General features: G+C 41.6%; 1 protein-coding gene across 2 annotated transcripts in view; it reads right to left on the bottom strand.

Annotated features, from left to right (window-relative positions):
• Nucleotides 1-24627, bottom strand: part of SLC22A3 (solute carrier family 22 member 3) — an 87922-nt gene that overhangs the window by 9323 nt on the left and 53972 nt on the right. For both annotated transcript variants that reach the window (XM_081829266.1, XM_081829268.1), the window contains exons 6-7: nt 6887-6984; nt 6553-6767 (exon numbers count right to left, since the gene is read on the bottom strand). In XM_081829266.1, coding sequence (XP_081685392.1) covers nt 6553-6767; nt 6887-6984 — 313 coding nt within the window. The remainder of the gene's footprint in view (nt 1-6552; nt 6768-6886; nt 6985-24627) is intronic.

Here is a 24627-nt window from a genome sequence, read left to right as displayed (position 1 = left end):
TGTCTTTCTCTGTTTGACTTATTTCGCTCAACATAATACCCTCCAGTTCTATCCACGTCATTGCAAATGGCAAGATCTCATTCCTTTTGATGGCTGCATAATATTCCATTGTATATATATACCACATCTTCTTTATCCATTCATCTGCAGAAGGAGCCAGATTCTTAAAGATTAGTTGGTTCCTTCATTTAAAAATGAACTACGTTAGGGCTGCATTGGTTATATGAGGAAATTCTCCTTGCCTCCACAGTGACTAGTGCAAAAAAACAAATGTTCTTCATTAAATATTTTCTTTCTTTTGAGTTTTAAAGGAAGAAGGAGTAAACCATTTTTGTCCTACAAAGTCAGTGCTCTAAATCTCTTAAGAGTGCAATTTATGCCAGCCTTCCTTAGTGGACATGGGGATGAGGACATATGACTGCATGGGTAAGCACCTATCTGCTCTCCAAAGCAAAGCTAAGGACATTCTGACTTTCGTCTTTGAAAAGGAAACCTTTCCCTTTTATACTCATATTTATTTATGCTCACCCAGCACTAAACAGTGCTCTTATCTCTGAGAAGAATTATTGCCCCTTCCTGAAAAATGACATGAATGACATGAATGCAGAGGAGGACAGAAGAGAATTAAGCTCAGTAGATGTATGTGTATTCTCTACAGAAGAGTCAACAAATAAAAAAAGCTAAAACTCACTAAATAATACAATTGCCTAGGAGGGCGAGCACAGAAAAAGATAGTTTAAGATCGTTGCTGGGAGGCTCGTTTATTACTACAAAATTACATTTTGCTTGCACACCGGCCGAGGACGTCCTGGCGTACTTGACGTTTTTCCCGGATGAGAACATCTGTAGCTCTCCCATCAACAGTTACATCAGGGGGTGAGGAATATCAGTGTTGCACTGATGGGCCGGGCTGCCATCTGCTCTGGCATGGAACGGTTGTAAACATGTGTTTTATTTAGGCTTTGCCTTTTCATGAAGGCCAGGGAGGGGGACCAGGAAATGCATTCCACCCCAGCCTTCAATGAGCAGGTGGTACAGTGCCAGGTGCCAGGGAACGGAAAGTGGGAGCTCTCGCCCAGATTCCCTGGGTCCCAGCCCGACCGGGCAACCTTTTGCAGCTCTCGGCCTGCAAAGAATGTTGCCTGCTACTGTGGAAATAGCTTGATTACCCAGGTTAAGTTCTTAAGTTATAGGTTTTTTTCTACTGAATCAAAACGACTCTGTAAGTGAGTCCCGTGGACAACTTCAATGCCAGTTGAAGTTTACAACGGAGGCTAGAACTGTTTGCTGGAGAGAACCAAACAAAAAGCAAGAAACCAAATGAAAACACACACACATACACACAAAACATGTGATTAGCCCAGCGGATACAGATAAATAACCAGTCAAGTGAGTAAAATGTTCAGAAAACGCTGTCAAGCGGACACCCTTGAGGAGATGTGGTTTATCCTACATGCTGACTGGACTCTGAAAGCCTCTCAACTCCTTCTGAGCAGCAGAGCCCCTGTCTAACCACACTGAGCTAGAGATTTTGGTGAAATGTTTAATAAAACACAAGTTCCAGAGGCACTGTGCTGTTGATTCACTAGGAGTGAAATGAAAGCAGTTTATTAGGAAGTGTAAATGATGTGTGAATATTATGTATGCAAACAGAAACTTCTGATCATCCCAGTGATAAGCTGTGTTCATCTTGTAGCGGCAGAAGACACTTTTAGTAGCAAAGACAAAAGAACACAAGACAATTTACAAATGAGTACAAACGCTGGAACTCTCTCCATAGAGCCCCGAGAACACAGAGAAAGACGGTCCCTCCGAACAGGGGTTTGGTCAAGGGACTGGAGATTACTGGGAATAATACCTCAATTTTTGAAGAAGAGGATACAGGATTTTTTTAAAATATTTTATTTATTTATTTGGCAGAGAGAGAGAGAGAGCACAAACAGGGGGAGGGGCAGGCAGAGGGAGAGGGGAGAATCTCACGCAGACTCCCCAGGATGAGCAAGGAGCCAGATGCAGGGCTTGATCTCACGACCCTGAGATCATGACCTGAGCTGAAACCAAGAGTCAGACACTTAACTGACTGAGCCACCCAGGCGCCCCACCGTGACTGCATTCTTTTGTTTTTTTTAAAGATTTTATTTATTTTACAGAGAGACAGTGAGAGCGGGAACACAAGCAGGGGGAGTGGGAGAGGGAGAAGCAGGCTTCCCGCTGAACAGGGAGCCGGACGCGGAACTCGATCCCAGGACCCTGGGATCATGACCTGAGCTGAAGGCAGATGCTCAACAACTGAGCCACCCAGGCGCCCCAGGATGCAGGATTTTAAAGAAACACTCTCTGACATCTCTGAACGTACCATCTGCTTTGAGTTCTGAAATAAAATGTAGTGAAAATTTGTACTAGAGATATGTAAATTAAGATACATTTGCTGGCTTTTCACTTAAAAGAGAAATAAAAGTAAAAGGCAGCTCTCTGGCTTCAAAAAGAGTAATTAACCAAGCGGCTAGGTCTGTAGCCATCCTAAACAAATCCGAATGAAAGGCGCAGACCAGACCACTATGGACAAAGAAAACCTTCTAGTTTTCAGACTTTAATCAGAGTTCAAAAATTTGGGTCAAAAGCAGTGAGGTTTAAGTGAAGATACAGCCAGAAAGACTTTCTTTTTCCAGAATCTCATTCTTCAGACCATAAAAAGTTGTGGTTAGTGGAGGGAAAGCCAGTTAAATTGTTCTCGACAATTTTAGAGCTGCGTCCTCTAAAAGGCTAATCAGCATTCTCCGCAGGGGCTGTCCTTCTGTTCCTGACGTCAAGAATGACTGAGAGGAGAAGTCTTTCTAATGTTAATTCATCAGCCCAAGTAACCAAGTCCAAAAGCTCCCTTAAGGAGAAGGGCTGCCAATGAAGTGAGGAACAGCTCTTAAAATGTGGTTACTCACAAGGAGCATTAGGGATGTGAATTTATTCTTGCCAATCATGACTGACATATGACTATCCAAGCAGCCGAATCTGGGAATACACAAATAAGGTGTGTCTAGAGTAAGAGCATAATAATTATTTTTCAGTATCGCTGAGAACAATTCTAAAGCTGAAATCAGGAAATTATATCTTCAAAATAAAACTGAGCAGACCAAACAGAAAAGTCTGCTCTTTGCCTTATGTTTTTCCATATAGGAAAGTATTCTCTACAAAATCATTTGATTCCCACTCATCTAGTTTCTCCAACATTGGTGTGGACATATGGTCTAGAATGCTCTCTGGGATCATGTAGAAGGCGGCGCACATCAAAATCACCCCAATCAGTCTGGGGCCAGAGAGAATCTTCCAGGGGAACGTTATACCATGAAATGATGGGCCACCCATAAGTCTTTAACCTTTCTCCACCCATAAGACATTAACCGAGTCCCTAATTTCATGTGCAACAAATACTTAATTCTTATTCCACATGCCACAAGAACAGAAGACCTCGCAAAATGATACAGTGTTAAAGCAAAATGGAAACAAGAGTGAAATCTCCAATGTTCCCCATTTGTCCCCCTTCTACTTAAATTGTGCATTATTCTCAAGGACAAGAGTTACATCTATCTTGTTTACTGCTCTGTTCCCACTCCTAGTTTAGTGGTGGCCATTAATAGAAACTAAAAAGACATGTATTGGCCAACAGGTGTTACATAGATTCCCCAACTCTTAGAAAAATGTTTCGATTCAATGTAGTGGGTTGAATAGTGTTCCCCAAAGTTCATGTCCACCCAGAACCCAGAATGTGACCGTATTTCTAAACGGGTCTTTGCAGATATGATAGTTAAGATACAGAGAAGAGAGGGTCCTATGAAGATGGAGGCAGACACTGGGATAATAAGGAACGCCTGGGGTTACCAGCAACCACCAGAAGTTAGGAAGAGGCCGGGAAGGATGCTCACCTAGAGCCTTCAGAGAGAGCCTGGCCCTGCCCACATGGGGATTTCAGACCTCCAGCCTGTGGGACTGTGAGAGAATACATTTCTGTTGTTCCAAGGCACCCAGGGTGTGGTACTTTGTTACTGTAGCCCTACAAAACTAGTATACTCGAGGAAAATGAGATCCGTGTAAATGCAGTTCTATTTATCATCAACCATTCCAAAAGGACAGAAGACTTTACATCTTTTTTAAATTTTCTGGTCTGAAGATGGACATTTCTATAATTTTATTTAAATAGGGTTTTGGGACTTCATAAACCTTCATATAACTAATAAACTCTGTAAATGTCTATTTTCACTTCTATAATATTATCCCTTCTTTCTTGATCCTCAGATGATCCTCAGAAGAAAAGACAGCCTCTCTGGGGCCGACACAAGGACCACCAGAGAATCCGGTCTCTCTGTAACCCCCACCCCCCATGCCCTGGCACATGGAAATAAGGAGCTTGCTCTAATTCGCATGTTCCCTGGGACTTTGAAGGGCTTCCCTGTCCAGGGTCTGCTGTGTCCTGTGGCAGAGATAATGTGGGTTGTGTTAACCATGCATCTGGGGGCAACTGCCACCTGGTCATCGAGCCCCCCGACCTCTGACATCCCTGAAATCACCCTCTCCCATCCGGGCCGACTACCATGACCTTCATTCCTGCTCTGGGCATCTCTCCCTCCTCACTGCCACCATCCAACCTGACGCAGCTACGAGTAAGCTCGCAGGGCCATACCCAAGCTCCCGGTCTGGCCTGTGAGGCCAGTCACTGCTGGTGGCAGGCGATCCTCAGCCCCTTTTTGGGGATATTCGAGTGATAACAGAGAACGTGTGGTCCCAGATCCCTCAACGATGGTTCACACTTCTGAGAGCCGTGCTCTACTGTGGAAAAATCTCTCCTACCTTTCCCTTCTGTCTAGTACATTTCTTTTTTCTTTTTTAAAGTTTGTTTATTTATTTTTTTAGTAATCTCTACACCCAATGTGGGGCTCGAACTCATGACCTTGAGATCAAGAGTCGCATGCTCTTCTGACTGAGTCAGCCAGGCACTCCTGTCTAGTATATCTCTCTTCCTTTTTCATTCATGCCTAGTTCTCACCTCTGGGAAGCTTTTCCTGACCACTCCATGCATATCACTCCTTGTACCTATTTTTCTAAATCACATAGAGTCTTCAGAGAGCTTTATTTTTCTAAATCTGGTACAGTTGGCTCTTGAACAACAGGTTTAAACTGAGTGGGTCCACGTATGTGCAGACATTATTTACACTACAGTACTACAAATGTATCTTTTCTTCCTTATGATTTCCTTAATAACATTTTCTTTGCTCTAACTTACTTTATTGTAAGAACACAGTATATAATGCATATAACATACAAAGTATGTGTTTATCGACTCTTTTGTTACAGGTAAGGCTTCTAAATAACAGTAGGCTATTAGCAGTTCAGTTTCTGGGGAGTCAAAAGTTATATGCAGGTTTTCGACCATGCAGAGAGTCAGCAGCCCCACTCCCTATAACAAGGTTTAACTGTAACTAATTCTATTATTTCATTTATCACAGTGAGTTGTGAAAGCATTAAAGTATCTATATCATGCACCCCAATGTTTAGAGCAGCATTATCAACAAAATCCAAATTATGGAAAGAGCCCAAATATCCGTATGTCCATCGACTGATAAATGGATAGAGAAGATGTGGGGTATGTGTATCTGTGTGTGCGTAATGGAGTATTACTCAGCCATATAAAAGAATGAAAGAATGAATTCTTGCCATTTGCAATGATGTGGATGGAGCTAGAGAGTATAACACTAAGTGGAATAAGTCAGTCAGAAAAAGGCAAATACCATATGATCTCACTCATATGTAGAATTTAAGAAACATAACAGTTGAACGTGGGGAGGGGGAAGAGGCAAAATAAGAAACAGACTGTTAACTATAGAGAACAAACTGAGGGTTGCTGGAGGGGAGGTGGACAGGGGATGGGGTAGATGGGTGATGGGCATTAAGGAGGACACTTGGTGTGATGAGCACTGGGTGTCCTATGTAAGTGATAAATCACAAAATTCTACACCTGCAACTAATATTACACTGCATGTTAACTAACTAGAATTTATTTTATTTTTTTTTTTTGTTTTAACTAGCTAGAATTTAAATAAGAACTTGGAAGAAAAACAAATTTAAAAAACAAAGTATCCATATCCCTTACTAGGTTGTGAACCTTCTGAAGTCAACAAGTGTCTTCCTTTCTTCCTTTTGTAACCCTGGTATTTTGCATGGGGCCAGTGACACGGTAATCAGGAAATATGGTAACCATGGTCAATGAGAGCATGAAAGTCAGTCAAATAAAGGTGATCAATACTAAACTACATGACTACAAGCTAGACTCTGCACAATGAACCTAAAATGGAGAAAACAGAAAAAACTGTAGAATCAATCCCTGTACTCAGAGTCGTTAACACTGCTTAAGCAGAAAATTGGGTGACATCACTAGGTTGCCTGGTACCAGGATTTTGAGGCAGGGGTACGTTTTCTAAGGACAAGAAGTTCCCCATTCTTGAGCATTTTGATTTAAGACTATTTCATGTTCCTGAGTGCCAGACAGATTCGGGGGACTATTACCTTCGGGTAAGAATGCCGTGACAAGGCAGGCCACCCCTGCCACTAGATTGCTTCCTGCAAAGGGAAGGCGTCGTCCGAAACGCTCAATGGTCAGTAAGATCAGCAGGGCCGCGGGCAGCTCCACAACTCCTGAGATGAAAAAGTCGATATAGAGGTTGCCTCCTATAATTCCTAGGCGCATGACGAGTCCTTGATACACCACCGCACTTGTGAACCTGGAGGGGCATTGAAAGACAACGGAGACCAAGTAAGACATAACTTCAGCCTGCTCTGAAGGAAGGGGAGCGTTGTAAATTTGATATAAGCTTTTGAGCCCATCACAAGTCAGACTTACCAAGCAAACATAAGAATAAGTGTGCACTTCCTCATTTGGGGAGTCCTCACCAGATCTAAAAAGGATGGGTTACTAACTTCCTCATCTGTAACAGTGATCTATATAAGAGAAGCAGATTTCAGTAGCAAATACAGCAAGACACACCTGCATATTATAGATTTTCATTGACCAGATTCAAAGCCACCAAGTCAAATGATCTGACTGAATTGACCAGGGTCTTTCACGACTTCGTCTTAAAACCTGAGAATGGAGAGTGTGATTCCCTAGCTGTTAAAAAAGGACAAATCCGCAAAGATGTGGTTGCTGCATGAGAGGCTGTTCTCAGGCGAGTATCAGCAGTCCTGTGTGCCAACCTGCTCTGACTCACCAAGGAAAAAAGGTGTGTTTTAAAGTAAAATACATTTGCGCATTTATTAAATTGGAGAAAAGAAACGTGAGAGTGGCAAAAGCAGGTGGGTCCAAATGAATGTTTCTTTATTAAATTATCAACATGATGTTAACAAATAAGATTATTTTAAATTCAAGAGCAAGTACGGCCCCGAAGGTATCAGTTTGCTTTGGTCCGTTTATTTGAATCTAGCATCTTTTTGATCCTGGAAAATTCAGCTCATCTCTATTTGGCCATCCAAGAAGTTGGTCTTTTCTTTCATTGCATGAAACAAATACTGCTGTTCGCCTACTATGTATAAGGCACTATAAAGGAAACAAAGCCAAAGAGCAGGTACTTTGTCCGTCACCGAGGCTAAGCATGACACTTGATGAGTCGAACAAAGCTTGATATCTCCTGTCTATGCTTGTTCCAAGGAAACACACACAAGCAAAAGAAGACTGCAGAATTGATGTCTTTGGATCACCTTCTCTTCCTATGCCCTTCCAATACCGTATTTCTTCTATCTCAAGACACATAATTTTCACATTTTAACACTCCTAAATTGGGACGTGTCCTACAACTGAGCTGATAAGAAAACATACGTCTAATAATACATTTCATAACATGGTTTTTCTTACTTAGTGGTACATAAAATGATGGGTCTTACAATCAATAGGGTCTTAGAGTCAGTGACACAATACTAGTTTCCATGACAATGCCTATGGGAGACTGCTAATTGATTCTACCATCCATTCTTCCCTTCTCCATTTTGATAACAGAATCCACCGAGTTTTAGTTGGGCACGTCACTACAGTCACATTTTCTAGCCTCTTTTTCAACTATGGGTAGCCCTTTGATTAAGATCTCAGCAATGAGGTGGGAATAGAAGCCATGTATGCAAGTTCTAGATCCAATCCTTTAAAAAGAAATGGCTTTGCTCTTTATTGACTGCCTTCCCTCTCCTAAGGGATGGAAGGAGATGCTGGTGAACCAGCTTCTAGACCACCTGCTGCAGGTGACAGTGGAGAAACAAGAAAACTGGAACCTGGGTCCTAGAGGTGCTCAGGAAACAGAGCCGCCTTCTAGGGCTGGGCTGCTTACCTCTCGGTGGGCACGTATGAGAGAAAGACGCTTTTCTTTCTTTCTTTCTTTCTTTCTTTCTTTCTTTCTTTCTTTCTTCTTTCTTTCTTTCTTTCTTTCTTTCTTTCTTTCTTTCTTTCTTTTTCTTTCTTTCTTTTTTTTGTCATTATATTTTTTGGGTCTCTGTTTCAGCAGCAAGTTGACCTGTACTCTAAACGAACACAATGCTTATGAAAATATTCCCTGATCTACTCTTCTAAATTCTAAGGATTTTTAAGACCTATCTTCACCTTTGCTGCTCCAAAAGTAAGGCAGGAATACCAAAAATGAAAGAACTTAGTATATTACAACAATGTATCATTATATGATTGGTTATCAAAATGTTTTCCACAATTAGTTTCTCTATCTCGTCCACGTCAAAATGGTTCACTTCTAAGGAGCCTGTAATATTTGTTTGATGTGGTTATTTAATTTGATTCTCATTAAAACCCTCCGAAGTTAGTACTTTTATCAATCCTGTTTTATAAATAAGGAAAACAAGGCTTGGGACTTGAAGGATTAAAGGGACAGTGGTTGAGCCAGGATTTGAAATTAGGTAGTTGATAGAAATCCTTTATTCTTAATGGTCACATTACACTGTTGAATGTATTCAAGGCTTTTTATTTTAGAAAACTTCTGTGTAGCTGATGGTCGCTTCATTTTTAAAGAAGGACATTACACACCTGGCCAAAATCTAACCTTTAGTTAAAACACTATTTTATGGAAAAGCTGGATTTGACTAAAATAATTTAGAGCTTGAGGATCTTTAAATTCAAGATCAAAACTACCCATACTGTGAGGGAAGTTGTCCTCCATGGATGTATCACTTTTTCCAACGCTTTTCTTTTCACTTATGGTCTTCCACAGCTCAGACTTGGGTCAGGTTGCCTGTGCTCACTCAGACTACTCCCTTTTCTCTAGGGAGTCCCTGGTCGCTCTGCCCATCCACACATCTGTACCACTGCTCCCCCAGAGCACACAGATGGCAACAATCTTTTCTTTTCTAAAGCAATATTGCCACAATTTGTTATGGGTTCTCTTTCATTCCCTCTTCAGTCTTCTTATCTTCTCCCCATAGCTATGACTTCTATCGACTAGATACGCTGTACAAATTCACTTTCATTCATGTCCCAGTGTCAACACCCCAGAGTTCAAGGGAGATCATATATCATGTATTTCAAGATCTCTAGTCAATTCAGGAAGATAACTTGACATTTAAGCACTGCTGTAGATTTTTCAATTACTCACAATTCTTAACTAACTGATAAAATAACTGAGCATCCCTTGCTTTCATGTTAGCTCTGCAGATGTCACTTTTTCTTGATCATTTTCTCCAGGCTGGTTAAGTTACTACACGACCACAGAATTATGACATGCTAGATTTTGATAAAACAATAGAGGTCTACTGGTCTGACCGAGAGGTCAGCGAACTTTTTCTGCGAAGGACCAGATTATAAGTACTTTTGGTTTTGTGGGTGATATAGTCTCTGTTGGAGCTACTTAACTTTGCCATTATAGTGTGAAAGTAGCCATAGATGGATACACAAATGGATGACAATGGCTGGTTTCCAATACAACTGTTTACAAAAACAGGCAGCAAGCCAGGTCTGGCCCACAGGCTGCAGATTGCTGACTTCTGAACTAGAGGATTAGTGCTGTTGGAACTTATAAATGCTATTCTTATATCCATCACAGAGAGGAAGAAGTTGAGGCACAGGAAAGATAAGTAGCTTATCAGTCCCACTGAGGACACACAGACAGTAAGTAGATGAACCAGGAGGTGGATAGCTAAGTCTGTATATTGCTAACCATTATGCTCTACTGTGTCTGCAATATGCAGAGTATAATATTTATTTTAATGTTTGAAAGTATGCTTGTATCATTAATAGTTCTCACAGGGTAGTAGGATTATGGTGGTTTTTACTTTCTTCCTTTTTGCTATAAATATTCTCTTAAAAATAAAATTTAAACTTAAAGTACTTTTCCTAACAAGAAGAACTATAGCTCACCTTTAAAGTAATGGATTTAAATGAAACCCTAGTGTACCTTTTTTGTTGTTGGCTCTGTGTCATTCTCTCTTTCTCATTCTTAATAGAACCCCCACTGCGCCACCCCCCCCAACTTCATCAATTCCCATTCTCAGGGGAGCTGATTCTGTTTCCAGTTGTAGGGGAGACCTCGTTACCTCAGGGTAATTCTACCCTTAGATTGGGCATGTGACTGGGAATGTGACCCAATTTGAGCCACTGATAAATGGGCATGAGACCCAGTTTGAACCAATGAGAAATGGTCTTGAGAAAGTCCTTCACGGGGGGCACCTGGATGGCTCAGTCAGTTAAGCATCTGCCTTCGGCTCAGGTCATGATCTCAGAATCCTGGGATCCAGTCCTGCATCGGGCTCTCTTCTCTGTGAGGAGTCTGCTTCTCCCTCTCACTCTCCCTCTGTGCTCTCTCTCTCTCTCTAATAATTAAAATCTTTAAATAAAGAAAAAAAGAGAAAGTCCTTCACTAACCTTAAGTCAAAGTTTCCCGAAAGAATCTTCTCTCTCTACCCTCAGGGAATTAATGGGAAAGTGGTGGGCTCAAGTAGAATTTAGCAGCCATCCTATACCCAGGAGGGAACCAGTATGAAGAAGAAGCCACTCTGTCTGCAGAGTGGAGAGGGAGAAAACCATGGCTTGATGGGACTGTTGAGACTCAGGTCTAGCCAACCCCAAATGCTGCTATAACTCTAGAATTCCAGATACATGAGCTGGGAAATGAGCTTATTGTTTAAGCCCATTTAAGTTGTAACTTGTTGCCAAAAGCAGAATTATCTGGAGAATTCAGTCCAGAACAATGCTTTTGCACTAATAATCGATTATTTTAGGCAAGATGATTTTGTATTAAATAATGAAAATAATTGCTTGAGTGTTCCAACTTACTCAGTAAAAATATTTATTATCAGTCTTAATTTCAAACTTTTAAGATTTAGAATCAAGCAGTCACATGATCTCTGTTTTCCCAAAGCACAAGTGTAATGCCTAACACATACCCTCTACCAAAGAATATGAGGTACTGATAAAACCAAAGGTAATCAAGACCATAAAACCAATCTTCCCTGTCCAGCGAATTAAAGGATTAATAGTACTTCCAAGCAAGTATGTATTTTGCCAATTTAAGAATAAATCCAGCTGGTTTATGATTTACTGACATGTTCTCCACAGTGACGCAGATATCCTGAAAGACGACCCACTTTCCGGGTGTCCAAAGACCTTGAGAGACTAAACGCCATATCTTGGGATGGAATGCCTCCAGTAAAGTCTTGGCAACTCATTTGCAGTGGCTGCTGAAGCTATTATTCTTCTACAACAACTTCTAGCTCTGTATTTTGAAATTAAGCTGTGTTTATTTTCTGTTGCCAAAGCGTTACCAAATTTCGCTTACTCTGAGTCAGATACAAAAGAGTAGAAAGGCTAGATCAGGTTATTATATATACATACTTCCCTTTGCTTTATTGAGATATAACCTTCATACAATAGAATTCAGCAATTTCAAGTGTACACTTAAGTGAATTTTGACTAATGTGTAGAGTCAATGAACCACCACCATCATGATACGGACCATCTCCATTATCCTCAGAAAGTGTCCTCCTGACTCTACAGTCACCCTCTCCCCCCACTCTTAGCCCCTGGGAACCCCTCATCTGCTTTCTGTCATTACAGTTTTGCCTTTCCCAGAATTTCATGTAAATGGAACCATACAGAATGTTGTCTTTTGTAGCTAGCCTGGTATATTTTGTCATGTTTATGTCATCTAAGTGGTGTCTCCCTGCTTCAGTTTGGAGCAAAGGAAGACTGGAAAGGCTTGTGGTAACATTTGTGTGTTTGGAGTCTTGTTGCCTAGTAATGCCACTCATAGGAAAAGGTGTTGCTCACAGGTAAGCTGCACATGTCAGTTTCCTGTTGTTTATCAACTGAGCTGATTGCTATTTGTTCTAGCTGTCTCTTAATGGTCTTTTAACTTTCCCAAGACTTTTATGTTACGTTAACAGTGATGTTGCCCATGTTGAAAATGTACTTCGTTCATCTTTCTGTGATTAATCTAGCTGCATGTACCATTCTTCTTGGTGCCTTTCTGAAACCTTTTTTCAAGTTGACATTTTCATTTAAATTGCCAAGGAAGAGAAAGACATTATAAATTACCATCTGTTCTAAATATGGTGTTCAAGAGCTCCCCTGATGTGGGATTGGTTTCTGGTCAAGAAGGACAACGAGCCAGGATCAGGTGAGAGTCACGGGGTTTTCCTGAGAATGTTTTCTTACTGGCACATGACTTCAACTCTGTGAACCTTATTTCTCTCATCAGGAGCCTGAGGATAGCAACACTTACTTCACTAGTACTTTGAAGATTCCACTGGATAACCCCTATATATCCACACATACCCGTCACACACAGTAAGAGCTCAATAATGGAAGCAGTCAGCATTACTACTGCTTTTTCATATCATTTCAGAGATATGTTGCTTCCAGATGATGGATTCACTTGGCACTTTTTTATCTTTTTAGTTAGTAAAGTGTAGCTGATGCTATCATGCCTAAGGGGAGATACTTTTAAAGATACCCTGACATGAGTCCCTCTGTAAAGAGAAGAATGTTCATTGTGCCTTTTTTTTTTTTTTAAGGAATGGATTTCTTGTTATACTGAATTTTTAAAAGTATACCAGGTGTATTTAATGTCAATTTAGCACTGTTGATGTCCCAGGCCTTAGGCTGGATAATTTTTCGTGAATGTACCCACAAGCAAATGACACTTAGTGAACGTGCTCCTCAAAATGTGCACGGTCCCTGAATCAGCAGGATGGCTATCACCTGGGAGCTCGTTACACACACCCTAGCCCAGATTAGGGAATCAGAATCTTCCTTTTTACAACATCCAAGGAGACTCGTGTGAGAAGCACTGATGGTCAATGAATTGTCATGCCTCAGACCTGACTCCTAGTGTTTACTCTTCCTGGGCTGAGAGGTAATACGAGTCCCTCAGGTTTTAGAGGAAAGACTACGTTCCACAGGGCCAGCCAGGGCACTGGGGGGAGGGGGGCGGGCGCGGGGGACAATGTCAGGTGGCTGGATTTCTAGCCTTGCAGCTGTTCCCAAGAGGTGGGTTTTTCATCCGTTGCCATATTTCACAAGGGAAAGCAAAGCCATGGACAAGAAGGGGGCACGTCTCTGTTCTTGAGTCCAACCCTGTGATGTAATCAGTTTCACCAGTTCCCTATGGCTCTGTTCTCTAGAAGTCTTTAATCTTCCAGAAACCAGTGAGAATAGAATATGACTTGAGGATTTGGGGCTCACTGATCTGGAGGACCAGGGCCCATCTTCAAAGTTCAACTATCTGCAGGTCTTTCATACAAGTATCAGGGGCTGGAAGACGTGGATGGGCAGGAGGAAGTCCACTGGTGACTGCTGGGGTACCCATGCCCCCACCCCACCACATCGTGGACGCCCCCGTCAGTGAGATGAAGGTCGGCACCAGAAGGTCCAAGGGTAAGTGTTTCACATTATAAAGCCTAGGCTAGCTTCTGGGTAGCAGGAGTGCTACCCAGTATCCATAAAAGAGAATTTGTCAGATAACCCATAGTGCTTTGGGAATTGCTAAAAAACCTCATTATACTTTGAAACAAGAGTAGATAAAATATTTACCATACAGAGTTCATGTTATAAAGAAAGGTCCATATTAAAATTATGACGAATATTTGCTGCTTAGTAAAGTAGTTAAAAACAAATCTCAGTCACCTAGACCAGTGCCGTCCAATAAAAATATAGCTGAGTTACAGAGTTCAGTTTAAATTTTCCAGAAGCCACATTAAAAAGGGTAAAAATAAACAGGCAAAATTAATTTTAATAAAATGTTCCATTGAATCCACTCTATCCAAAATACTACCATTTCAACATGCAATTAATATGAAACTGTGAACGAGATCTTTTATGTGCTCTATGAAATCACTATAAAACCTGCTCTTACAGCTCATTTCAGTTCAGACTAACCACAGTTCAAGGCTAGTGGCTACTGTATTGGACAGAGTGAGTCCAGAGCACCTTGGGCCCAGCCAGGTCTTCTGTTAAGATGCTCTGCAGAGAAGATATTTATTCCATTCGTTTGAGTTGGCTGGAGAGCGTCCCTCCCTGCCCCTCCCCAAGCAGGCACACTGCCCAGCACAGGAAAAGTGCATCCATCTAGAGGCCCCAGGAGAGAGCCAAAGTGCAGACTTAATATTAGCAAAGGTTAACGGGTTGCAGCTGTGGGTCACGTGTTGGAACATTTCTTCATTTCTTAAAAACAAACAGAGAGGTTTTTTGTTTTTTTTTTTTTTGCGGGGGGAGAGGTGTTAAAGTCAGAGAAAGAGAAAGAAAGAAGAAAATGCACTTTCAGATCTAAAACTCTAACCCTAAATGCTCAGAACCTGGGGGGGGGGGGACACCAAAATGCGCTGTTAGGGGACTGAATTAAAATGTCAGGGAACTCTCCGCCGATGGCATAAACGTCAGTGACGATTACTGAAAAAGAAAAGTTCCAAATATCACATTTTAAAGGACATCCAGAGTCTCACATTATAGTAGCATGCTCAGATACACAAGATTTTTAGTTCTATGAATACGCAAATTGAGTATCTGTAAGTCAGTAGGTAGCCAAGGATTTTTTTTAAGAGGGAAAAAGCTAATGAGTGAATTAAAGGAAATCATGTGATAGGTCACAAATAAAAGCCCAAACAACAAGTATTCCACTCATCGTATTCTTAGCATCATTTCTTTGGGTCTCCTGGATGCTTCAGAAATGGTTTTAATCAGAACGAGGTCTTGAACATGACAATAACAGGATATAGACTTAGGAGATGGCCTTTCTCCTCACCGGCTGGGGGATGTTGGCCACTAGGTTCTCTTAGCTGTTGCCTACACCAGCTCTTTCCCAGGCATTCAGGTGTTTGCAGGTTGCCAGTAAAAAGGCAACTTTGCCCAGTTAGATATCCTGGCAGGTGTCTTTCTGCCCGGGCCTGTGAGTGTAAGGCGTTCGCTCCCACCCCTCCTCTGGCTTGGCAGCCCTTTCTGTATGGGCCAAGGACAGCCAGGCAACATCAGGCTCTGTCACGTAAGAGCCCAGGGCCACGGCGATGGGGCACATCCAGGACAGTGTTCTCAGAGAGCCTCCTGTATTTGTGCCAGGGGACTGTGTTCCTCTCCTCTTTTCCCTCCTTCCGCCCTTCTCAGCCTCTCCGCAAGTTGAGATGGGGTCCCCGCACAGCCCCCGGGTGCTCCCCACCCACTTGGTTCTCAGACATCTCTTCAGGGCATCTGTCTGACTCCCTGCCCTGAACTGGCCCCAGGAGAGGCCTGACTGCCCTTCCACTGCCTTGATGTCCCTGGGCTCCTGGAGTTTGTTCTCCTGGGCATGGCCTTCCTTCCACTCCCCAGGGGCCCCACGGCTGAGGTGTCTCTGACAGAAAACGGGTCTTCATAATTTCCACTATATTTTTCCATAACAACTTCTAAAATTGTGTTTACACTTTGGCCAAATTATTATTATTTTTTTACCAGTGATGAAGGTGAAACCTACTTTGCAGCAATAATTTGATTTGAAAAGCATTTATCTTCCTGAGTCAGTGTTTCTCATATTGAATCCCGTATTCTTAATCATTTGTTCTCTTTTAAAAGAGGTCTATGGGGTGGCACTCGCTGGCACTGTTTGCCAAATATTTTTGCTGCCCTACCTCTCTCCTTACCCCATTATGGGGTCATGATAAGATTGCACTTCTTGGCCCCTTGTGATTGGGTGGGGCCACCTACTCAAATGTACCAAGGACTTGTAAGCATTTCATTGCCAAAGCAAGAATCCCTAGAATTCTCTTTTCTCTGATGGTCCAGGCAGCAGCTGCTAAAACAGCCTGGTTTATAGGGTGAGGACCCTGCTCCAAGGAGAGGAGGCCCCAGTGAACCTATGGGGCACAGACAACAGTCCTTTATTATCTCAAGCGACTGAGATTTTGGTAATGTTTGTTACACAAATGCCTAGCTTATCCTGAGTGATAAAGAGTTTCAAGTTTACCCAGAAAACCTCTGGTCCACACCTCCTCTTCATAGGAATTTATTATGCTAAGTACTAAATTTCTATTTGAAGTAATTAAACTTAGACTGTTCAACTTAAATTTGGAAAAAATGCAATTTTTATGATGTTGTTTGTTACTTATAGTCAATAACTCCTTTTGACAAAATCACACTATTAAAACTCCTAAAAAGAAATGAGGGCTATTTCTTCTGCATTTTCAATTTATAGGCACTAATCAATTTATCACAGAAATAATCATAAAAGTATAACATTGAAGCAGAGAGAACCCTGGGTAGAATGACCATCCTGTTGAAGGCTAAGAGCTTATGTAGCCACCCAGGTAAAGAAAAAGTTAACAAATCAAATTTCAGCCCCAGGTAGATCTCATGAAGGTGTTGGTGGGTCTGAAAATCATGATCTCTTTCTACATTTATGAAGTGTGCTCATACATATCACCTCCTTTTAAGAGGGACAGAGAACAGGCATTATTGTCACAGAGAGCAAACCTCATTACTTAAAGAAATGAGAAGTATTTGGAGGAACAATCATACACTCCTGCCTTTGCATTACTGATGTTCAGGCTCTGAAGAGTACTTCTGCTTCATGTCAGGGATGAACAGAATCATAAAGTGTGCTGTAGAGGAGGATAAGTCTTCAGGGCATTTACTAACAAAAACATATTTATCTTTTAAGATGACTGGTAGCCGTATATGAATCTGTGGTCTAAATGCTGTGGTTTATTACCCATTTCTTCATCCATATGGAGCTTTGCAAGAGTGCTATTCTCACTGGTCACCTGCAACCTGCCTGTGTCCTAGCTCAGGTTTGAAGCACAGAAGCACATATTTGAGTTACTAATTATTGGGTTCCTTAAAAATAGTAGACCACTTCTGGGTGGTCAACTAATTCAGGCTCTGAAACAGGAACTTGATAAATGATGGCTCTACTTATTAGCTGGAGCTCAAAAAACAAAAAACAAAAAACTGGCTCAACATTGAAACAATTCAAGGTGGATCCCTGCTTCCCAGTCAGAAAGGTGGAGGGCTCTTGATGAATTCAGGCATGACTGTGACAGCTAACGCCGAGGCTAATAGGGGAATATCTTTGTGGCCCTTGGATGTAGAAGAATATTTCTTAAACAAAACCCAAAATACAATCAATAGGCAAAAATATACACTGATTTGCCTATACTGAATAAGTTTAGGCTTTAAGAATTTCTGTTCAATGAAGAAAAAAAATAGGCAAAGTCAAAGAGTAGCTGAAACACTGAGGAGAATGTACTTGCAATGTCTAGAACCAACAAGGGGGTGGTATTCAAAACATGAAAGGAGGTTCTATAAATTGAAGGAGACAAATACCAGAAAATCCAATATACATGGGCAAGGATGTGGCAAGGCAATCCACAGAGAAGGAGCCAAACAATAATGTAAGATGCACGAAGATATGCTGAATTTTACTAGTAAGCAGATGTGCAACTTAAAACATTCAGGAGGCTGGCCCCATTAGAAGATTGGAAAATACCAAATGTGTATGTGGACAAATGGGATGCTCACAGGGTGTACACAGAAAGTAATCTGGCATTACTCAGCGCATGAAGCCTGCATGCATCCCAGGACCCAGCAGTTCCACTTCTAGGTATTAAACTCCCTGAGGAACCTCACAAAGATTCCAAAGGGACATGTATGATGATGATTGGAAACAACCCAGGTGCTTGTCATTAGAAGGACAGAGACAAGAAACACAGCAGATGGTACTGATGAAAACCACGCAGCACTCACATGTGAGCAAGATGGTGGAAAGATATTCTGACTGGATCTAATTAGATCAACATGTTTTAAAACATATTGCTGCATGAAAAATTCAGAAATAAAGCAAGATCTAGAGCAGCACAATTCCATTTATGTTACCTAAACACACACATACAACAAGCTCTAGTTTTTAAGGGCACATAAATATCAAAGCACATTCTGTTGGGAACCTGTTGAGAAGGGACATGGGGAGAGAGGAGGAAGGGAAAATAAAATGAAACACCAGAGGGGCCTTGCACAGCCCAGTGATGGCTGTGCCATGCACAGAGAGGCATGATTAAGTCAACTCTGCACTCAAAGAGAAATGACAATAACCAAAACAATCTCCAGCAGAGTCATGTTGAGGCCATTTTGGAATTTTGTGCATTTTCAGTGCTTCTACATCTCCCAATATCCAAATTCTGCCTTCCTTCTATACCTCAGAAAATCCTTAGTTTCATGTTTATTTGCTTGCATCAGGGAATGCTGAGAAACTTCTCTGATGAAAGTCAAGTACAATTGAGCAGTTAAAAGACTAGTTGAATTGCACCTTAATAAATATCACAATCCTTGGTGTGTTCTGGAATTTGCATGCAACTCCCCTTTCTTGATTTGCAAAATATTTTTGCATACAGTTACTTATTTATCATTGGTATGTCCTTTATTGTTCAAGACAGAACAATCTTTATTTTTATTTTTATTTAAAAAAAATTTTTTTTTTAAAGATTTTATTTATTTGCAAGAGAGAGAATGAGAGAGAGGATGAGAGGGAGGAGGGTCAGAAGGACCAGCAGACTCCCTGCCGAGCAGGGAGCCCGATGCGGGACTCGATCCCGGGACTCCAGGATCATGACCTGAGCCGAAGGCAGTCGCTTAACCAACTGAGCCACCCAGGCGCCCCAGAACAATCTTTAGAGAGGGATGAGATGCTTCTATGTACGAGCCATGAACAGGTGGCACATGCCATCCCTGGAATTCTGTTTCTGGAGGTTTTCGATAGTGAAGTATGTTCAGTCTCATGGACTGACTCTGGACCATGGTAAGGTGCATTAATGTTAGATTGCATTCACTATTTACCCTAATTTTAACTATGAATTGCTTTATTATATGCCAACAAATATATAGGTTAGTTTTCATCATTAACAGATGAACAGATTGAGATCCAATTAGAATACCTGTGTACTTATAAACAAATGCAATCAAAATGAAAACACAGTGAACTGGTTTCCAAATACTGCACATGAGATCTAAGCTGTTCTTCAACTTTAAATGGTAAGAACTTAGATTTAGTTCTTTCCTATATGATGAAAGTGAGTATAGTTGTACAGATAGGGAACTAGTAGAGGAAATTGTGGGCAACTAGTAGAGGAAACTAGTAGAGGAAACTGCCAGCTCATAAAAGAAAAAAGAAAAAGAAAAGCAACCACAAAAAATTGGAAAAAATACAAAGCATCTTAAATGCATGTCAAGAGACATTTTTGAAAGTGAGTATTATACAGAGGTTGTTTAAAAGACAGATGTTTTGAACACAGCACTCAGTAACTGTTTGCCAACTAATGGATGTACAAATGAAAATGAGCCCCTGCTACACCAGGTGAGTCAGTGCCCTTTTGTTTCTGGGCCAGCTTCACATCAATTAACCTTAAATGATTTTTCTAAACATATGACCACCAAATACAATATTCTGTGATTCACTTTGTAATGTGAAAAATATTTTCATTGATATGATCGATGACTTGTTAAACTTAAGAAGCTGGTTATTTTTAGGGAACAAAGCCTACCAAATAGTTTACAGAACTTAGGAAGAAATAATATGGTAAAAAAATACTACATGAAGTAGACCCTCTAGTTCACTCAACTGCTGTCAAAAATTCTGTCCCTTGATAATTTTAGAGCAGCCTGTATAAATACAGCACATAAACTGTCATAAATGGCAGAGTGAATACTTCAATTATCTTTAGTAAAATTTGTCGAAGTTCTCAAAGACAACTATTTAAGCCTGGATACTACACATAATGATCAAAACATGAGGGTAAGTACTTATGCTCTATTGCACTCTGTGCCGTAAAAATAATCATGCTGAGCATTCATTCAATAAGCCTTCCTCAGTCTTCCTCAAGATCTAAACCCTTAGTGGTATATTGGTTCAGAAATGTAAGCAGGAAAGAAAAAAAGAATTCACCTTTGAGAGGTAGTAACCCAGTTACTCAATTCTTCCTACATGTAGGACTTGTCCATAGGTCAGTGAAAGAGTAGAATATAATGAACTTGAGTTTACTTTATTGAATCAAAAAAATGAATGAATCTTGGAAGTTGTCAAGAATTCTGTTTGTGAAGAGGTCCTTGGGCTTTTCCTGAGAACATCATACAACTTTAACTGTGAAAGCTCAGGCAATAGTGTTTTGTTTTTTTTTTAAGATTTTATTTATTTATTTATTTATTTGAGAGAGAGAGAGAGAGAAATAGCATGAGAGGGGAAAGGGTCAGAGGGAGAAGTGGGAGCCCAATGTGGGATTCCATCCCAGGACTCCAGGATCATGACCTGAGCCGAAGGCAGTCGCTTAACCAACTGAGGCACCCAGGCGCCCTCAGGCAATAGTTGTTAAACAGATGGAGACTAATCCTACATGTGCTGACAGATCAGTGACTCTTACCCTTCTTGAGTATGAGGACTTCTGGTTAATGCCAAATAATATAACAGTTGCCCACATTATAGGAATTGTGCTTTTAATTTCTGTTCATTGAGACTACATAATGACACAAATTTACTATGAACTTAATAACACATTTCAACTCATTAGTCATTATTAATAACAATCGCATCTACCTTCATTCTGAAAAAATAGTACATATTTATCCAAGACCTATTAACTCACTCTACAGACAAGGCTTGGTTGCAAATGGTTTGAGGACTTTTGCAGTAACTCCATGGTCCCCAAGGATCTGTGACCCATTGGGACAGACTGCCATATGATCATCCCATCAACTATGGGGTTAAAGTTACAGCTGCTGGGTGACAGGAGTGTGTTAGCAACCCTGCTCATCAAGATTTTCTATCTGGTCGCCCTCTATGCCTATTACTAGGCAAGGTAACAAAGTTTTGCTTTTAACAGGAAAGTTTCCTCTAGCAGAAAAAGTGTCCTTGGTTCTGGCCATTTTCGTCAACATTCCCCTTGTGTGTCTCCTGGGAAGGACATAAAGACTTCTCCACTCTCTGAGTCTTCCTTTATCCAGCCACCTTAAGACCTTAAGAAGGGTGTGCTCACCATGTGGAGAAGGAAGGCTTCTTCTCAATCAGGTCCCCCTTCAATAGCACCAAATTCAAAGAAAAAGAGAAAATAGCACAGGCCCATATTATTTGTTCCAAAACAAGAAATCTAGCCATCTCTGGAGTGTGTGGACCTAGTCCCCTTTGCATCTGCACCCACATGAAGAAGTGTTGCTATGGCAACATGACCAGTGTTCATCATCTGGCCATCTGGGTGCCCTCTCAGGAGAGGGAGGAGTTATCCCATGAAAAATCTAGCACCTGATATCTTTATTACCATCTTCCTGGGTGGGACCTCGAGGGGTAGAGACAAAGGGATCTGTGTGCTCTCTCCTTTACTATTCAGCCCCATTTCCTGAGTGTTTCTCTGTAGCAAAGGAGCACATCTGTGTACATCAATGTGGCCCTGCAGAGTTTAAGTGATTTCACCTGCTCCCCAGGCTGCATCTCTTTTCTTAGGATTATTTCATAAACAAGGGCAATCTTCCTGGTGGGACGAAGATGGAGCAAGCAGTTTTGTCATGGTAACAGCAGCTCTGGATTAGGAATAGCGTCCAGAAATCCCTGCCAAGGAGCTGGATACGCAGGGTTCTGGACATTGTACTCATCATCGCCTCCGAGGCAGCGAGCACTTTCACAAAGAGCTAGTATTTTCTCATTTATTCACAGCAGGGAAGCACAGCAATTTGGATTGCAGAAACTGATTTTGCCAAAAACACAAGAATGGGCCAAATGGCCAAGGAACAAAACACTTGGAAAAGCTGACCATCTTTCTCTCTTGCCCAGATAGAGCATGAACATTTCAAAGACAGTATTAGAGGGCCATTCCCTTGGCAAATGCTCGAAAAAGAAAAAGAAAAAGCAAACCCACTCCCTTATTCTATGAGAGAGAGAGATCCAGAATTAAAATAATTGAATTAAGCATTGCCACAATGCCCACAAAAGAGGGTTACCAATATTAACAGAACAGAATAAGCCTGTGCGGTTTATTCATCTTGTTTTATATTTTAATTAATTTTGTTTGTAATGCCACCGGGGCTTGGGCTAGACAGAAGGAGGCAAATACTCCTCTGCATCCCACAGGGTGCTGGGGCTAGAAGGGGAGGACCATTGCTCTCAAGGGCAAGGATCAGCCTTTGAGAAGGAAAAAGGGAGGAGACCGTGATTCCCAGATTACATAACTAATGAATGGCTAGTTGATATGACTCTGAATGTCACCAGGTAAAGCTTGGAGCTCTCCCCCAGTATCATCATCCATAGAACCTTGCCTGGAAGGTTTCCTGGAATCTCAGCAGTAGGGAGAGCAGGTCAAGTGTGAATGGAAGGGGCTGTGGCTCTGCATCTGGCCATGAATGAGACTAGGGCCTGCAGGTGGAGAGGTCAGTGCAGGGGAGGGCACACGTGGGTTGTCCATGGGCCAGCACTGCTATCTGTGGGCTGGGACACATCTGGAGAAGGGGTTCTTAGGAGCAGCAGTCTCTAGAAAGAGCAGGTACCAGTCATCAAGAGAATGCAGCATCTAGCTTTCAGACAGTGGATGAGTGAAGGGATAAGCTGTAGGATCCTATTTTCAGGAGAAAGAAGGGCAGAAATTAAGCAGGGGCCAGGGCCCCAGTCAAACAGGCTAGGGTTCAAGATCAGATTAAGAATTAGAATAGAAGCTGGGGTGTGAGCAAGTTGAATAAATCAAATATGTGCGTGTTTTGTGTGTTTATCAGATGTCAATAAAGCGGCGTGTTTTTTTTAAAGAATATCATTTCATGTTGGGACTTCAAATAAAGACTGTAAAAGTTAAAAGTTAAAAAAATATAGACAGAGGAAAGAAACTAGGGATTGAAGAAGGGGTTAGGAAGAGAGAGGCCCCAGGCTGAGGCAGCCTGCATCAGACTTTGGGCAAGCAAATGGAGCCCATCCTCTAGTGAGACTAGGAATTCCTCACAGGCATCAGGGTCCACGGGCAAGCAGGCAAATGTGGCACTCACAAATGTAAACTTTTGCCCCTTCCTCTGAGCATAGCCAGGAAGGTGAGGACTGAGCAGCTTGTCCCAGTTTGCCTGAGACTTTCTCAGATTCAGCTCTGAAACTCCCACTTCCCAGGAATCCCCCCAGTTCTGGGCATATGGGGACAGCTAGTCTCCCTACAAGTCACCACCCGAGTCCAGGGTCCTGGGTTCTGTAGATCCCATTACGCATGAGTGATAGGTCATCAGACACCAGGACTGATGGGTGGGATTGAACACACGGAGTGTATGTCACAGTAATGCGGTAGGCTTTCCTCTCACACTTCTGATGGATGTTTTTCAAGTTTAACATGTATTTAAGTGAAGTAATTAGGATTCTAACAAAGGTATATGGCCCAATTATTTTAAGAGGGACTCCAGAAGGTGGGCGTGAGGGACTGGGAGAGGAGGAAGACTCTGTCTCTCCAAGGTTCCTCACTCGAGATGCTGCTCTTTGGGCGAGGTGCCCTGAAAATCTGCCTCACCCACTCCAAGGCTGTAATCTCATTCCGCAAGAGATAGGTCACTTGGATTCCTAGTTCAATTAAAGCCACATGGTGCTCTGGAACATCTTCCCCTCAGTATTTGTATGGGTTAAATGAGAGTCCACTGACCTGGAAGATTTTAGGCAGAATTTCCTTTAGTGGAAGGAACTTGCTATTTAATCACCAGCTTGGGAAAGGAGCTGACTCTGGATTCAAAGGTCCATCAGTACTGTTTTTATGGCTTTTTAATTGTAGCATTATTTCCCATTTTATGTAATATTGTAACATTCTTTAAAAGTTAAAGATGTGGGAACTAAACAAATAATCCATTTAAATATAGACCATTTGTAGCACTCAGGCTATTTACGAAAATATATTTAGGTAGAGTACTATTAACTCTCAGCTCCAAAGGTTCGTTTTAGCTATATGAAGTGTCCTGTCATTTTTAAAGATTTTATTTATTTATTTATGAGAGAGAGAGAAAGAGCATGGGCACATGCATGAGTAGGGGTAGGGGCAAAGGGAGAGGGAGACAGAGAATCCCAAGCAGACTCAGCACTGAGTGTGGAGCCCGACATGGGGCTCGATCTCACAACCCTGAGCTGAAATCAAGAGTCGGGCACTTAACCAACT

This window comes from Leptonychotes weddellii, chromosome 8, assembly GCF_054177405.1.
Source record: "Leptonychotes weddellii isolate Sample4059 chromosome 8, ASM5417740v2, whole genome shotgun sequence".
NCBI lineage: Eukaryota > Metazoa > Chordata > Mammalia > Carnivora > Phocidae > Leptonychotes > Leptonychotes weddellii.
The sequence above is the reverse complement of the archived record's forward strand: the minus strand, read 5'-3'. Positions and strand labels throughout refer to the sequence as shown.